The 18,687-nt window shown below is 36.4% G+C and overlaps 1 protein-coding gene across 3 annotated transcripts in view; it reads left to right on the top strand.

The window, feature by feature from the left end:
* Window positions 1–18,687, top strand: part of SS18 (SS18 subunit of BAF chromatin remodeling complex) — a 44,849-nt gene that overhangs the window by 21,186 nt on the left and 4,976 nt on the right. The window contains exons 5-9 of one of the 3 annotated variants that reach the window (XM_075494531.1): window positions 3,792–4,013; window positions 12,796–12,963; window positions 13,698–13,802; window positions 15,988–16,080; window positions 16,798–16,920. In XM_075494531.1, the coding sequence (XP_075350646.1) occupies window positions 3,792–4,013; window positions 12,796–12,963; window positions 13,698–13,802; window positions 15,988–16,080; window positions 16,798–16,920 (711 nt within the window). The remainder of the gene's footprint in view (window positions 1–3,791; window positions 4,014–12,795; window positions 12,964–13,697; window positions 13,803–15,987; window positions 16,081–16,797; window positions 16,921–18,687) is intronic. The other 2 variants (XM_075494532.1, XM_075494533.1) reach the window with 2 other exon arrangements.

Below are 18,687 nucleotides of genomic sequence, written 5' to 3'. Positions count from 1 at the left end.
AAATACAATTTCCAACTAAGCTTTAATTTAGCCTTTCTTCCAACATACTCCCTTTTTTGAATGTCTGTTCCTTCTCTGTTTAAGGTTGTCTCTGAGGATGTGAAGATAAACAGCTTAGGATGAGGGCATCTCTAATATCAGAAAGGCATGCTAAAATCATTTCATAGTTAGGCGTTGGAGAAGGGGAAGAGGAATCATCTTGTTAAGTGGATAGCTAAATGATTATTTTCTTTTTTAAGTGTTTGCTAGTTTGCCTGTATGTGAGCCTTTGTGTATTTTACAGACATGTATTTGTAATCATTTCTGCAGCGTATGCACTTGCTTTCTGTTTATAGGGCACTTACTCTAAAGTTATGTAGACACTTTGTAATAGAAGCCAGATACAAAACCTTAAATATCTGAAGAGATGATCTCTCCAAAAGGAATAAAGTCACTAAGATGCAAACTGGGAGACTCCAGGGTTGACAACCACGAGTTGACCAGCCGGGGAGAAATAAAATGCAGGCTTTTAAAAATACCACATCAGGATTTCTGGAAGGCCATATCTGAATAGGGGCTTCCACAGGGCTGAGTATGGGTGGAAGGGTTGATGGGAGGATTAAAAGAACCGCTTAGTGATGGTCAGGGCATGAGTTGATTTAAAGTTCTGCTGTAGACTTGTCCCATTACCTAAAGGGCAAAGGATGATTTTTCTCATACTGTGTTCTGGTTAATAGAGGACCTGAAGTGCTGCTGAGGCCCTTAATTGCATCCCCTGACAAATGTATCCACTTACCAGGGAAGACGAGTCATGACGAACCTTTTTCAGCCTATGGTGGAATTGTTACCTGTACCTGTGACAGATTATGGCTTTTACCTGAAAAAATTACTGTCTGAAGAGTTGCATTGACTGAGAGTTTGTGTGATGCAAAGTAACAGTGGTCTGGATTTGGACGGAGATGATGAACTGGGTTGTGCTGGTGGCAAGTTATCATCCCGATTTCTTGAGCTTGTTTGATTATATGTAGAAAGTTGAAAGGTAAGACTAGCCGTAGGGTTCTCTGACCTTCGTCCTGGCACTGGTAGGTCACCTTCCTGAATAACAGGTGCTTGTGTATTACCAACAAGTTCTCTCAAAGTCTTCTTTCCTTCCTGCAAATGCAGTCTCAAATGCCCTTAGGCTGGCTTACAGCTGCTCAGAGCTAAGATACTGTCCGTAAGTAGTTAAGAGGAAAAAGGACTTCTGTTTATAGTCAAGATAGATACTTATCCCACTTACTTTTATTATAATACGGAATCTAATTAGTATAGTATTTAAAGCAGTTATTTTAATGGCAGATATGCACTTCATGTCTCACTCATTCATATTCTGTTCTTCCTATTTCATTTATTCGTATAAAAAAACCCCAACTGTTGTGTCCTTATGTGCAGGAGAACCCTGTGAAGTATTTTGGCAAACTATAAAAACATTTATTTGTAAAGTGTGTTCTTACTATTTTTAATTTGCAAAGTTTTTTGATACTGTGGTCTTATCTTTTCCTCTGTCCTTGTCTTCTAGCTTCTGACCAGCAAACTACCTGCTTTTGATCCCAGAACGTACACATGCCTGACATTTCACGTGCCAGCTTTTTCTTATGAGTGCTTTCTCCTGTTTTGGTGCTACCCGAGACGTGAAGTGAAAATGAGCCTTTTAGAGAAGGTGTTTTATTTTTTCAACTTCTTCTCTCTTGCGGTGATTTTTGCCTTCCCCATTTTGCTTCTTACATTACCGGTTTTTAAAAACTTACTCCACTGTGTGCTTGGCTAGCTCTCTGAAATCTATTAGTGACAATTTTTTCCTTTAAACAAAAAGGAACAAAACCAGTCCCAGGCCCTGACTTTCTGGTACTAACCCTGCGTATTCCTTCCTTTTCTTAGGAAAGAAATTAAGAAAGTAGTCTTACAGCAGTCCTGCAATAGTTGCTTGGCACTACAGTCTGGAGCTTTTCTTCCCGTTAGCTTCACTTTAACACATTGATGATTGATCTCATGGTTAAGAGATGATCTCACTTTTTCAGAATTAAACTGTCTCCATGTTCTCACTATTACAGAGTTAGGCAGTGTTGAATTGAAGAGGGGAGAGTATAGGCATCTATAGTTCTCTGTCATGGTCATAATCCTATTCACTGAGTTATTTTTCTGTATTTGTGGTGGACCTGCCTTTCTGCAATTCAGCAATCTCTGCTCACCTTGTGTTGCAGGAACAGTGAACTGCACGTGCAATACCTTTTTTAGCTTTTTCACTTTCCTTGATAAAATAAGCTTGTGTTCATTTCAGTAAGGTGTCTTGAAAAGCGCAAGAGGGTAAACGTATTCTTAAACGTATTCTCTGTTTCTTCATGTTGGCTTTTAGTAGCTGTGTTCCTTGATCATTGTTAGCTTTTTCTTCTGCATCTTCTTGTTTTCAGGTCAGTTGGTATTGCCTCTGTGACCTTGTGTACAACTCTCTATCTCCTTATTTTAGCCTTCATTCTGTCCTAGATTAGTGCAGTTATTTCTTCAGCCAAGACAGGACTTGGGAGCTGTTTACATCTGAAGGCAGATACTTCTCCCCCCCCCGGGAGATATGTAACCAAATCACTATTTGCCTACAACTCTACTGGCATAGTTTCTTTTAGGTTCCTCTTCCACGTTTTCTGTATTTCTTGGGTTTTTGTAGCTTAACAAAAAACCTGTGGCATGTTTGGCAACAATGGCATCTGCTTGGTGAACTCTGTATATATCAACACTTGCCTTGTTTACAGTTGACCTACTCTGTCACACCGTCTGGTTGTACATATCTTCATAAACTCTTCATGTGGTGCTTGTCATACACATAATCCTTGCATTTCATTTACTTTTTTTCAATTGTCATATTTATATCCAGTCACACCTCTTAATAATTTTACTCCTAGTAGCTGCTCACTTATCCCAGCTGAAGTAATGAGTAAACTGATCAGATGGTATTGTATGTTTATATTTTTAAAAATACCCATTGAGAGTAGATTTAATTCAGAGAACAATCCAGTTCCAATCTGTGTTGTCAGGAAGAGGGGAAATAAAGGGTGAAGAGATGTAGTTGGCCTCATGGGTATATGAACAGGTTGCTCTTCCTTTGCATCTTTGCAAGCATGAGAGGTGAGCTGATAATTTGATGGCTGTCCTTCCAGTCATCATCTCCCACCCTAGTAATCTGTAAATACAGTTGCAGAATATTGGCTATAGATTATGTGTTCAAACAATGTTAAATATGCCTTCAGCCATTTTTATTCTACATGTATTTGTACCATGTCAATGTTAATACTGCCTGACTTTTGGGGGAAAAAAAAAAAATTAACTGTTACTTTCAGAAAAGTGTCTAGTATGGCTTGTTTGAATAAACAGAAATATTACAGCTATTGTAACAATTATATGTGTAGCTGTGGTAGAGCTACCAAGCTGGCTGTTAAACTGATATTGTGCAATTTAGGTTGAAATTCAGGGTGTGTTGTGCGAGTACTAAAAAGACTAATTTTGCATATGATATGGGTATAAGATGAGCTGTATGATATTTTACACCTTTGTTTTACTAGCTTCAGCTGCTCAACAAAAGAAAATGTATTGCATAGTAGAGCTGAACTTTGTTGTTAACTTTTTTTTGTAAGTTGGGACATCATGAGCAAACTCTGTTTTAGCTTTATTTTAATGTAATTGTATTTGATAACTTTTATTTAGTTTTGTGAGTCAGTATGTCTACATTTGCTTGTTTTATGATACTTAATGTAGAACCTTTTTTCCCAATTTTCTTTCTGAAGGACCTAACCATATGCCTATGCAAGGACCTGGACCTAACCAACTCAATATGACGAACAGTTCCATGAACATGCCTTCAAGTAGCCATGGGTCAATGGGCGGCTATAATCACTCAGTGCCATCCTCACAGAGTATGCCAGTGCAGAATCAGATGACTATGAGCCAGGGACAGCCGATGGGCAACTATGGTCCCAGACCAAACATGAACATGCAACCAAACCAAGGTAAGAGAGGCGCTTGTCAGCTTCTGTAAAAAGGAAACATCTCAGGTACAGACTTTCTTTAAAGGTCTTTTCTTGTAGATTTCCTTCTTTAAATGCATTTGTACCTGTGTTTGGAGGACTCTACATCTCCTTTCTCCCATGTGTCAGTGACTTTTTATTTATTTGCGGACATTGAACTGTTTTCAGGTATTGTGTGAGAATCTGGGAATGGATCTGCTTTCATCAGTTACAAGTTTGAACTACTGTTTATCTGTCTCAGACTTTACACTTCTATCTAAGTGTTATTATTGCTTGAGTTGATAAAATACTTCTCTACTCTTCAGTCTCCTGGGTAAACTGAAAAATTAAAGTCAGGTAGCCCTCAGATTTTTGTACCTAATTAATCTTTGTTCTCTGCTGCATGCTGTTTTAGTGTGGAATGTCTGTTAATCTTAAAGAAAAAAAATGCAATTCCAGGAACAAATCCACTGCTCTTTACTGTTTCCTTCAGGAGATGTCCTTATGTCTATAGTAAAATTCAAAACTAATTTTGTATCTAGGATATTTGCCTAGCATAAACAGATGATGTATCCCGTTGACAGTATGGTCCTTGTTGAAGTGCAAGGACATTGCAGAATTAAAATACTGCATTAGAGTCACAACAGACCAAATTATTAAATTCTGTGTATACTGCATATTCTTATAAATGTGCTTTACAAGTCAGAAGCAGTATTTTCAGTTTACCTGTTAAGAATGTTACTACCTTGGATCTGGACATACCACCTACTAGAAGACATACTGCAGAATTTTTAAAAAAAAATGCTTCTGCCACGTTTACAGCAAATATGTGGGTTTTGGTCCCGTCTCTCCCCCCCCCCCCCCCCCCCCCCCCCCCCGTAGGTATGAACTCTTATGGATATATTAGATGAAGGATATGACTTGCATTGAGGTTTTCATCTCTTTTCTGGTGCTGTAGGAGAACATGTTTTTCTCCTTTTCTAAGGCTCCTTTCCTGGTCATTGTATAAAAATAATCTTCCAGTGGCATAGGTGGTTCTTATTGCAGTATACTCTCGTTGGAGACCAAAGCTCCACTTTGTTAGGTAGCTACCATTTGTTCCTGAGTGTACAAACAGACCAGGTTATACTGACCAGTTTGATTATTAGATCATAGGAGGGTTCAAAACAGACAAAAGACTAAGTTAATGAGAGACCAAAAATGAGTCAAGATGAAACAGCTGTTTCTGCAGTTTTATTACCAGTAGTGAAAGTGGGAAGTCTGAGTCCTTCATAGTCCACATTGTTAATGGCATTCTTCTTAAATTTTAACAGCAGAGGAACCAAAAGATAGGTACATATCAGAGGAAACCATCACAAGTGGGAATATTTTTCGTTGTCTCTCTGAACTGGCAAGTTATCTGCATATTCTGGGCAATACACAGTGGATTAATTTTGTAAATATTGCAAGATACTTTAGAAAAGTCCTGTGCATGCTCAGTTGAAATTTCTTAGTTGCAGAGAGTTAGCAATAAATATGTAGCAGTATGTGTGAGGGAGCCATCCACTAAGTTGTTCTACAGAAAACAACTTACGTTGTATGACTGGCTTACAATTTAGGACTAGTGATTATTCCATCTCAAAGTAGCGTTCTTTAGTCTTCTTCATTTCCCTGCTGTATTTTCAGTACTCTGTCAAACTTGAAAATTGCTCATTAGAAATTAGGCAGAAAGATACTTAAAAGGTTTCTGTTCTGAACAAATAATAGTACTGAAGTGGCTTTGGGGAATAAAGAATAAAGCAGTATCTAACCAAATTATATGTTCAAGAACAAGAGCAAAATCTCTAGTTAGAACAAGAGCTAGTACCATTGCCTGCACTTAGGGCCACAGTAAGCTTTCACACTGGGTAATTCTAATTTTGCCAAATGTTGACCCTTTAGGCTGAGGCTTTTTCCATTGCAAATGTCTGCTTCAAGGCTGATTTCTATGCAGAAGTTTCACAAAAGTGGAGAGCCATTTCTGACAGTGGGGTGAAAAATTACATTATTTAAAATATTTCAATGTCTCACAAAAACATCAGTAAATAGAGCACTTCATATGTAAATGTGGGAGTGCAGGTGCCCCTTGCTTTCGAGCGAGGCTTTGAAACTTGTCTGTTACGCCAGCAAGGTGGTATTTGCTGTTTCAATGAAAATACTGTTCCAAATCAGTCAAATTTTACATATCCGTAGGGGAATAAGCTTTTAAGTCTGAAGATGTGCATGTTTGTTATGTATTAGTAGCTAAGGTGTTTGACCTAAGAATATTCCCAGTCAGGTCTACTTAATACATTTCCTCCATTTTCCACTCTTAGTTGTTGCATTTGTATTGAGATTTGGTGACAAATTAGAGGAGGTATCTTTGCATGTTCACTCTCTGTTGCAACTCCAAGATAGCAGGGGAGAGAATAGCTGAGAAATCTGAGAGACCATGAAAGATTTAGATAGGTAGCCAAAGATCCAGTCTCGCTGGGCAGAGGGTCTCAGCCAAGTCACGGGCATTGCCGGCTTCTTGCCTAAGTGAAGAAACAGAATGAGCCACTAGGAAATGCACTGACATGCAGCTTAACAAAAGGGAATAAACAGGTTGTGAGTTGAAGATTTCTTAATTGGTAGTGTGTGCTGCCATTCAGAAACAGAAATAAACCAAAATTTTCTGAACCTCAGTATTGTTGTCAGAAGGCATTTGTGAACTGCTGAGCGCACATTGTTTCTTATAAAGGGGTGATCCATATGGAGAATGAGAGATCCTACTATATCTGTCAGTTAATAACAGCACTAGCTAAATATAATGCTAAATATTCCGCAAGATAAGGTCTTAGCATCTCAAGTTGGCTGTTAAAAATTAGTAGATGTTTTCGACTTTAATCTTTCCCTGCATGGGTTCCCCATCTGTAGAGGAGTGAATCTGATGGTAAGATTATAATACAATCTGATTTCACAGGAGTGTTATGAAAGTATATTCATTATGAAGATTTGGACATTTTAGTTACAAGTGCCATACGAAAACCCATGACTAAATTAATAATTCTGTCTTCAGTGTTTGACTAGGTATGGCATCTCACATGAACAATTAGGAGGAAACAAAATATTGAAGTAGCTTTTCAGTGAATAGTATCTACAGTGTCCTGAATGCGGCCAGTACTTTTAGGGAAAAAAGCACGCTATCGTATAATAGAAAAAGACACCATAACACGCAGAAAGGTTTGATCTAACTTTTGAGTGGTTTTAGCATAACTTTTAATGTGTGTTTTCTAGCAAAACATCTTGCTGTATATACATGTTTTGAGGTAGATGGTGTTAGTAAGAAAAAATGAAAAAGTGCTAATTGAGAAATAAAATGCATAGTAACAGAACCCATTGTTGGATTTACTTTTTGTCTCCACTTTGAACTCATTATTGATTTGCACTAGTTTATAAAATGCTAGCCAGAGGAATATCTTAAGTTGAGAAGCAAAATTTTCACAGTTTTGTTTTTACATAGTTCCAGCTAAAAGAATAATTTTAGTCATTTCAGACTTAGGAAGCAGAATGTTTTAAGTGGAGGGTGGAGGATTCTGTAGATGACTCTTGATTAAAAAGCTACTATGGCAGCCTGGGACATCTGCAAGCAACATTGTCTACCTTTTTGGAAAACAGGAAGCAGCAGGAGCTGAGTGAATGTGGAAGAAACTCTTCTTATGGGTGCATTTCTTCTTTCGTAGGGGAAGCTACTCCTGTTGAATGAAATATTTCAAGTCTTGCCAATTTTTTACTTCAGAGGAGAGGTGTAAGCACAATATTCTGGAACCTGAAATTTAGATGGAAATTCCTCTTATTTATATTGAACAGATCTTTCACAGTCAGAGAGTAACAATAAACAGTAGAATTCAAATACTTGAAAAGTAAGGACCAAGAATTCATAGCTCGGCCATCTCAGAAACTTTGTTCTCAGATCTTTTTGCTAGGATTCTGTTCCCTTGCCAGAACCGCTTGAAGGAAAGTTGCTAAACTCCCCAGTGTGCATTTAATGAGCATTATACCTTGCTTGGGGTAAGGGAGGGGAACTACTTTACTTTTAACAGGTGAATTCTGCATGAGAATATCACGTTGACTCTATCATTTGCAGAAGACCAATTGTCGAATCTGGTGCTGAGATTTTTTAATGACAGTTTCATTTATATAAACTTAGAAAAATTCCATTAAAGTTTCAGAGCTCTTTCCATTACAAGCATATATGAAGAGCTCACAGAGACAGCAGAGATGAGGCAGGTGTAGAATTCCTGTTCTTTTGTTGTTCACGTAAAGAAAGGAACATAAAGACAGGAACGTCAAATGTTATCTGAAATATAAACATAGTCAGGGTATGACAGATCAGGATAAAATTATTTCTGAGGTTGAGGACCTTTTGTGAATGTCTTGCCATCTGTTCATTCCCATGTGAGCAGAGGCTGTTAGTTTCAGTACCTCAACTGCTTACAGTAGCCATGGTGTCGTGGACAAAACAGGGCAGTCTCAATTTTTTGGACATCTAACCTATTAAATAAAATTGCCTCCAGATTCTGAACTGCCATCATGCTATATCTGGATTTGTAGGATGTCTAGCTGTAGAAGACACTGCGGTTCTCCTGTCTTGAAAACACAAAGCTATAAAGATGTGCCACAGTGCTTGTTCTTTCATCTTTCTTCCCTAGTGTAAAACATGAAAGGTGACATTGGTAACTAAGGACCATTTTTGTATGACCTATTTTTATGTATTTTTTTCTTAAATGACACCTGAAATTATGGTTCATTTTAAGATAAGAACTTTGTGGACTAAGCGAGTGTGGCGAAGTTTCTACTACCTTTAATTTGCAGCCTAAATCATATATTAGGAGTAGCAAAAAATTTTGTATCCTCAAAGTCTTTTGAGCTAGTGTTTAAACTGCCCTTTGTGTTCAAACACCTTTAAGATTTTGGTTCTTTTGACCAAGTACATCTGAATTGTAGCTTTTGTGAAGAATCTTGAGAAAATTGCAAGTTAAATTTACCCTATGGTAGAGTTCCTAAGCTAGCTCTTGTGAGAGTTATCACCATCACTTATGTTTAAAAACAAGCATTTTTTGTAAACGTGAAGAAAAACAACAAAAAAGTTTTGCTGAGGGCTGCTGCGTTGCTAGGTAAATATTTTGTTATTTATGTAACAGTGGACACAATTACGAGATTTACCATGGTAAATCTAGCATGGTGTACTTTGCTGATACTTTAGATGTGGATATGCGATTGCTTTATCAATACGAGTGCACATTGTGAAATGCCTAAATAGACCTCTTTTTAGCAACAAAACCAACATCTTTTTGAAGACTGAAGAAACAATAGCTTTTACTGTTGCTTTTTGGTTACACCCAGCTGCTCCCATAGCTCTTTAATGAGAACAGCAGAGCCACCAGTTCATTTGTGAGTGTGGTTCCTCACTTCTCTGCTTCTTCAGAAGTTTCAACCATGTCAGCAGTTATTCTTGTCCTCTCATAGCATTTGCCACCAGTATCTGAGTTTCAGCAGAAGAGACAAAGCTAAGGAGACATTTTTAAACTGCCAAGTTTTTCTGCAGCTCTTTCATCCTCAGTGCACTTCTGATCTCAAATTTGTTAGGTTTATCTGGGACCCACTTCTAGTTTGCATTTCTGTTTCTCTCTATTCATCTTACATGTCTGAAGACTCGGTTGTCAGTTTCCTAAAGTCATTTCTTGTCAGGAGACTGCCACTGGGTCACTGCATTTATAAGAAGATCAGGTACCAGCCCGTTTTTACTGAAATCCACATACCTTTTCTTCCCTATACATGAGTCCTCCTTATGAGACACTGGCTGGAGAAGGAAAAGGTTTTTTTCATTTAGTAGGTGTAGACAACTTTGAAATGAGCAAGTAGTTGAGGAGAATGTTGTGTATTCTTGATAACATTATTAAACTGAACAATGAGCAGTTCTGTTTTCACCTATTGTCTGGCTTACTTTATACATTCACTTACTCCATAAGACTGATTTGGGTCTACACTCTGCATTTTTCAAATGCCTGTTTAATAATTACCGAAATTGCCTGCACTCCTCACAGGACCCGCTGTATTACTTCTTAGCATCTTTTTCTTCAGACTTTTATCCCAAGAATTATTCCAGTGTATTGACATGTGAAGGCTGCCTTCTGAATATACAGAAACATTTATAGGGCTTTTGTACTACCAAAGTTAAAATAGTTTCTTAGACAGACAAGACAGACACAGTCTGCTTGTGTACTTGCATATTTACAGGGGTAGTCCTGCACAATATTTTCTTGGACTCATTTGGGACTCTGTACAAATCAGATACTTTGCCCTCTCTTGAATAAACAGTTCTAGAAATTCACCAAAAAATAAGGGTTTCTAAGGAGAGTTTTTGAAAGCAGTGAGCATTCTGGTGCAGCACACAGTTTTGTGAACTACTTTGTGTGAGGTCTTACCTCCAAGTCTGGAAGAGATCATGACTTTCACTGACTGGAGTTTGTTGTCACCTGATTGAAGATTCAAGAGCTGTATTTTAAGTGGGCTGTAAAAATACATGCTACAAATATTAGGAAATCTTAGATCATGAACTAATGGTCTTAAGTTTTTGACTTAAGTTTTGTGAAAGGTTTTTCTAGGTTAGTTTTATGTCGTATTAAGTATTACACGATGAATAAATGTAGCTTTATTGTAAGCTTGATTTTTCAAAAGAAAAAACAAATTCAAAGTTCCCTCACCCCTCAAAACTACCACATAAAATGATTCTGTTGTGTGAGACTATGGTTCTTCTTTTAGGTATCTTCTTAATGAGAGGGAGAGATGTGAACCAAACTGGAAGGAAGCCAGGCACTCTGTTATTAACACAATACACAGTCTGATACAGGGTAGTGAATTCTCATTGTGGCTCTACAAAGCGTTAATGAAGTTCTAATTTAAAAAGCAAACAGAAAACCTCTACATTGCACCATGGGGACCCAACACATTTTATCACATTGTATTGTGACTAATATTAATATTGTTAATTAACAAGCTTTCTTGAGATCTAGGAATATTATGGCAACAAGTTTTTACTTTTTTTTTCAAGGCTGCCTGATGTTTCTCAGTACCTCCAAACAGAGGAGCAGTGAAATGGAATGATCTAAATTACCTAGTCGTTCAGAAGATCAAAAAATGAAATATATTTTTGCTAAGTGAAAAATAATTACAGTATCTCAATTTAAACCATTTTTTTACTTCAAAATCGGGACACAGACACTGGCATGCTGAAGGATAGAAGCATAACTGGATCATTTTAAGAGTGGCCAGTATTTTATCTTCAGAGGAAAATGAGGCTTAACAGAACTAAGGCCACTTTACTTCTCACTGAGAGATTCCACACAGGGGTTTAATGGGATTTAACTAACGCACTTTGAATTCATACCATTAATTAATTTGGCTTAACTTTCTCTCGTAACCTCATATAGACAGTATCTAAGAGAGTATGTATTCCTTTCCTTATATCAGTCCATTTTCAGTATTGACTCTATCTAGGTAATTTTCTAGTACTGCGGTTTCTATGTAGGACTTTCTGCTTGTGCTCCAGCACTTAGTTATTTAAAAATATTAAATGCAATGGCAAAATCTAGCATATAGAAAACTAGATGATACCTTCCTTTTTCTCCTGGGATGGGGCTAAGGAGTGGCTGTGCTAGTTTGATATTTTGATTTGTTTTGTTTTTTAGTGAGACTAGTTACTTGTTGCCTCTGTAGTTTATAAAATAAATTTTAAAAAAGCAAAAAAAGCTTTGGGTTTCACCATTATAAAGTGTGCAATATGTGTTAAGTGGTTTGAATTAATGTATTACAAAAAAGTTAGCTCCTTGTTACAACTCTTTCCTCTTCATATTTTTAATACTGGAATAACTCTTCTCTGAAGTGGTACTGCAGAGGAAGCGAGGAAGCTGTTCTTTGTTAAAAGTTATATCAATCTAACCTGCAATCCCATATAATGAAATGGCGTAATCATAATTTTCATTGCTGTGTGGTGTCAGTAGGATGCTCTTTAACTGTCTATTTTCATTATTGAAGTTTGCATTTCTCCAAGTTCAGCCTTAACAGGTTTTCTCAGTTGATAAAACATGGCCAGTACTTGATCTCTCCCAGTCTCTTCCTGTGGCTCATAGAAACTTGATGCAGCTTGGTATGAAAGAAGATTTTTGTTACAGGCTGCTTGGGACTGTTCAGTGGTGGGCAGAGCATGTATTCCTGTGGGCCTTTCTGCATACTGCCTGCTGTGTGATTGCGTGACTCGCTGGTACATGTGGTTTGTCTTTACAGGCTAAATAAAATTGTTCATTTTGTGATAACAGCTAAGTGGCTCATTGACGGACTATAACAACAACTACACGTGTATTAAAACTATGCCCCAAGGAGTTCACAATGTTAAATAATTCTTCTATGACTTATCAAGGTTTCACCATCAGGTTTTCATCTACACTTTCTTTGCAGATGCTTTTTAAAACAAAAAATGGTAAAAGTGTTTCAGTTATCTTTGTGCATGAGTAAACTAATGTCTGTGTAGTTTGAAGAAAAATTATCTAGAAAGCAGCCTTATTTAGGCTGAGTTGATCGCCTGCATTTGCATAGGTCCAGAAACAATGAATCCTTATGAGAGCAATAGAAATACAGAGCCTTTTTTGGTGCATTTTTAAAGGTTGGGTTTTCCATGTTCTTTTTGAAAGATTTAATCACAAATCATGTGTTACAGAAGACTTATTTGCTACTTTTCCTTTTACAGGTCCAATGATGCACCAGCAACCTCCCTCCCAGCAATACAACATGCCACAAGCAGGTGGCCAGCATTACCAGGGGCAGCAGCCACCTATGGGAATGATGGGCCAAGTTAACCAAGGAAATCACATGATGGGTCAGAGACAGATTCCTCCATACAGGCCGCCACAGCAAGGTAGGACTTCACTTCAGTGTCTTTACATTGATATTAAATAACCATCTTTAAAACTGTTTTAAATCACTTCCTTGCTTACACCAAATTTTGATCAAATCATTGGGTATTACAGACTTTGTTTGCAGACTCTTTTTGTTACCCTCTTAAGAGTGGTTCTTGCAGCAACAGATTACTGGTATCACCATGAAACGTGAAGACAAGTATTTCTTTTGTTTTGAGTTCTTTCTGACAAAAAGTATCTAAAAATATGCATCTCTGATATGCTAATGCAGAATTCTGTTTCGATGTTTAAATGATAGGTGTAGAAAAGGAACAGAGTACCTGCTTGGTTCTGAATTCATTCAGTTACAAAAAAGGAACAATGTTCCACAATCTTGCTTCTTTTTTTTTTTTTTCCCCAGTCCTTTTAGAAAAGGATTAACTTTATTTTTAACACCTTAGTCTGTTATACGCATGTTCCTAAAATGAGCTCAAAACTGAAGTTTGATATATATATATATATATATGTGCTCAATCTAGTGCAGCCAAACAACTGTGTGTGTGTATATATATAGATAGATATATTTAATTTTTTTTTTTTTTTAAGTAAACCAGATTACATATGTTGTCTGAAATGCAACAATATGGGTGGGGAGTACATTTGAGAAATATTTCTCATACTAAAATCAGAAATTAGCAAGCTTTATAACAGAGAAAACAAGTTATTTACGTATTGACTGGTTGTGGTTTTTCAGGCCCACCACAGCAGTACTCAGGCCAGGAAGACTATTATGGGGACCAATACAGTCATGGTGGACAAGGTCCTCCAGAAGGCATGAACCAGCAATATTACCCTGATGGTAATCTCTCATAAATGTTAACTTTCCCATTTTCTATACCTGCCCAATATTAATGTAGTCATATGCCCAAAATTAGGGAATGGGGCAAGAATAGTAATTGGATATCATACCTCACATTTACAAAACTTTCCAAATTCAGAATTGTTACTACAGTTTAAGTTACTATGACTAGTTAATTTTACAACTTACTCGAAGTATGTAATTTGTAATACTCCCGTTTGAAACTCTTAACAACAGTTTTAGTATTTAAAAATGAAAATTCTGTAATTGGTTTATGTAAAAGTATGGAGGGTTCCTTAGCATATCTAGTATAACTGAGATGAATTGAAACAGTCATAACTTTGTTATAAATAAGAGAGGGGGCAATATCCTTTTATTAAAGGTATTATTGAAGTGGAAAAACTTGTTAAAAAGATGTGGTTTTTCTGTAAATATTCTATTTTTTAACTTAGTGTTTAGTTTTAATATAAGTTGCACAAATGTGTTATTACTGCTATGGATGGTATGGGCCTTGAGCTTAATTTTTACAAAGGAATAAAATGGTCCCTGCCCTGAGGAGCTTGTAATTGTGAATCCTCTTTAGAAGTCCCCCCAGTGCGTTCAAGACCATAACTTTGACTTGCATAAATCTGTCCTCCTACTTCTTGGAATTTAGAGTGCTGAAAGCTATTGGATGTGTTATAAGTTAGAACAGTTGCAATTAACCTGTTTTTAGGCGAGCAGAGACTGGGAGAACAAAGATGCTGACTCATGACTACTGTGATAACTGTGTGTGCAACTTAATGGTATCTTATAAAGTTCAAGGAATGTGGTAGATGTTAATGTTTTGAAAATGTATACAAAGCAGAGGTGTGTAATTGCCAAAGCAACGACTCATTGCAACTAAAAGGATACAAGTTAGTTGTTTGAATTTTAATTTCTATTAAATTGATTTTAAGATACATCAAGCCATGCCTATATAAGGTTACATGTGTTATTTTTGGAGAGATATGTGCAGAGTTATTTTACAGGTTGCATTAACTCATAATTATTAAGCTTTCAGTTTGGGAGTTTAATGTTATACACATGAGCTTTAGATGGTTACAGGCAATTTACTGTAGTAAGGGCAATTGGATGTTACCATTGACAGCTCTGTGGCAGCACAGATTACTTCTCTAAGACCTATTGCTTCTAAAGATTCATTCTTTATCATTACCTCGTTATTACTCTTACATAGAATGTAAAGAGAATATAAGACCTTGGTTTTGTATTTGTATTAGATTCAGTCAATGACGTATGGTACAGTTGCAGAATTAATTACAAAGACCACGTAGTTTTAGAACTTATTTTCTCCTTATTTTTATTCCAAAATTTTATTCCAAATGTATATAATTTGTATAATTTTATTTAAAATTTAAACAAAATTTTGGCTGGTTTTCTTGACCAAGTTAGCAATAAGATATATTTTGGTAATCTGTAAGACAAAATATATTTGTTCTAAAAACAACAACAGGTGGGGTGCTTACTGCATGTGTTGGTTTCTTAGTTGGAGATACCTGTAGTCTCTGAAAAGGAAGGTTCATTTGTAATGATCCTACTCAGGACTGGAATGTAAGAGGAAAAGTTTTCATAAGACTTGTAGGAATTGTGTTTGTAGGGAAAACCTTGAGATTATTTTTCTGTCACTTAAAAGCAAAATTTAATGTAGACTGTGGTTCATAACTTCATTGAGCTTTATTTGTTATATTTCACACTGCTTTTAGCATATGCTTTTGAATTGGAGATCAGCAGAACAGGTGTTAGACAAAGTATGATAATTGCTTTCTTTGTTCATTCTAATTTAATTCAGGTTATTTACATGTGAAAGGCCTAAATGCTTTCATTTTTTTTGAGTGAAAGATAAAGTACTTTTTTTTTTTTTTTTCCACCCTCCTCCCCAACAAGGATTATCAGAAGGTTAAGACCATCCCTTGCTATGATGTTGCTAAAACTACTGCATTAAGCCTTTTTTTTTTCCTGTCACGTTAAGTCAATATGAAAGGAAATCCTATTAATAAATCTTTGGCTAATACAATTGAAAATTCTTTTTCATGTATATCCAGTTGAATTTTTTTTTTTTTTCATTTTTCTGACAAATGAAATATTTTTAGGGTTTTCACTCAGAGGCCATTAACGTTTCTTCCTGTCTCTTGTCGAATTGATGTAGGTCATAATGATTACGGTTATCAGCAACCGTCGTATCCTGAACAAGGCTACGATAGGCCTTATGAGGATTCCTCACAACATTACTACGAAGGAGGTATCTATATACCTTCACACACATACGCACATACATTCCCTTTCCTCCCCCACCCGCAACGGGAACAAAAATTCTTGCACAACACGACTTATACCCATGCAAAGCTCTTGTAGAATACTAGTTGCTGGCTGTCTTGAAAATTGCAGGGAACTTGAAGCATTCAGAATAATTTCTTGCAAACACCTAAAATATATAACCACAATTTGCCATTTCTAACAACAGTAAAATGACTAAAACACTCTAGAGATTTTTTTTTTTTTACCTCAATGGAAATTTTTATTTAAACATAAATCTGTTGGTTCAGTTGTATATCTTTTTGTGTGTGTATATATTTTGTATAATTATAGTGCCGTTAGGAAACAGCTTGCTGATCTTGTGTAGCTAGTCTGTGCTCTTGTAGCTGTCCTTAATTTTGTCTTTTTTAATTTTATTTAGCATAGTCATGATCTTATGACTGTGATGTTCCAGTAAATGTAATGCTCGTTTGGCAGAGATGCTGAAAATGCTGCAGTTCAACTTTGCAAAATTGGCTTTAACTGCAGTTTGTTTGGCCGAATTCCTTCTGTTTGGTTTGAGTTTTCTTTGTTTTGTTCAGTTTTTGAAATCAATACTGCATTTTCATTTTGTTCTTGTGTTGTTGGCTGTGCATCTTAGAAGGAAAAAATTAATAAAGTAGGTATCTTTATAAGTTTTTGCTTTCTTGCAATCGTCTTACAGGAAACTCGCAATATGGTCAGCAGCAAGATGCATATCAAGGACCACCCCAACAGCAGGGTTATCCACCACAACAGCAGCAATATCCAGGCCAACAAGGCTATCCAGGACAACAGCAGGGTTATGGTAAGAACCTGAAGACACAGAGAGCAATCACAGAAAAGACTAAGAGAGATCCTCATATGTTATTCAATTCCTGTTTTACTGGGTTGAAAGGCCAGGCTTGTGCAAAAAAGTTGTATGCCTGCAATTTCACTGTGCCAAAACAAGAAAGCGTAGAATTCAGTGTATTGTGGGAAGTAGATCTGTTGGCAATCTAGGACAGTGTGGTAGCACAGAAAACCGAAGGTGACTAGACAACATTATAACAGGTGTCTGTAATTTAGAAAGACCCAGAAAGAATCTGCTATTTTCTGTCCTCTGTAGGTGAACACAGTCAGGAGGGCACAAAGGTAGCAAAGAGCCATTTATACCCTTTCATCTTTGGACTTGCTATTTAGAACAAAATCTTTTAAAAACTAGTTTAAAATTTCATCCAACATAAATGAATCATTATTATAAAATTCTTGTACTGATCAGTAAGGAAATTAATATAATATAAGCATTTCCAATGCAGCTTTCAAGAGAGTTTGTCTTACAAATTTGCACTAGTAGTGCAAACCTTCTGATGTATGGCAGGAATGAGAAATCCTCTGCCACAAGTGAGATAATGTAGTCCTAGGATTCAGGGAAAACCTCCCACACAGGAAACTTATAGTAGTAGTATGTAATTTTTGTGTATTGCTTCTGAAAACTTGAGGCCAGAGGACCATACTGAAAATACTGCTCTTTATGTTTTACTTGCTTGCATATTGTAAAGCTGTACAAATTTATCTCAGAAGAATCTCTGAAATCTAATTCCATATATTTTAACTTTTAGCTTTGTTGCAGGTTTAAGTGCTAAAGCTTTCAGGATTGTGGGTATGCGAGGAAGTGCATGGCTGACTTGTTTGCCATGTAGATAAATGCCAGATTTGCATTAAATCCAGTTTTGTTGAGACAGAGTTAAGTTCTAAGAGGATCCACTGAGATTTAGCAAATAGTCTCCTTTTGGAGGTTATGGATGAATTGATAGTTCTAAAATAATATTCATGTACTTACTTTCTGCTAAATGTAACATAGGAACAGAATGAAGGTCAGAGTGAAGGTCCATCTAGCTCACTATTCTAAATTTTTTAAGTAAAGAAATAAAATCTGACTTTGAAAATTTAGGTTAAGAAATACTAGAAGAAAGGGATGAAGAAATCTGTTGGAGCAACTCACTCACTGTAATTTATAAACTCAAATAGCATACTTCTCAATTTCTATTTTTTAGCACAAATAGATATTGAAGTTACACTTTTATTTTATAAAATCTGTCACTGAATATTTAGAATTCAACTATAAAGAATTACCATGAATAAATAAAACCAAATTTCATTTGTCAGATGAACACAGCACTTTTTAGGATGTAGTATCCTTTGTCAATTTAATTACGTCCTAATTTGCAAAAATAAGTCGGCATCCCAGGCATTATTATCAATCTTTAAGGTTTTGTTCCACTGTAGAAAGCTGAAACTGCATAGTTCAAGCGGATTTGAGGCCTGAGGAGAATGATAATAGCCTATGGAGCTTTTCTTCTCCAGGTCATCTTTTTGACTGTCTCATAGATCCAGAATTACTGAGAGAGTTACCAGCTGATGTCATCTTAATGTCCAGTGCCTGTAGCTAAAACTAGCCCTGTCTAGCACTGAGTCACATTATTGCTAAAACACATCTGTTTCTTCTGAGGGGAAAAAACAAACAAACAAACAAACAAAAAAGTGTTGGTTTGTTAAAAGAAAGCACTTCTGAAGAGTTGCAAGTCTTCCTGAC

This window comes from Mycteria americana, chromosome 2 (assembly GCF_035582795.1).
Source record: "Mycteria americana isolate JAX WOST 10 ecotype Jacksonville Zoo and Gardens chromosome 2, USCA_MyAme_1.0, whole genome shotgun sequence".
In the NCBI taxonomy this organism is placed as follows: Eukaryota; Metazoa; Chordata; class Aves; order Ciconiiformes; family Ciconiidae; genus Mycteria; species Mycteria americana.
This window is presented reverse-complemented; position numbering and strand designations above follow the sequence as displayed.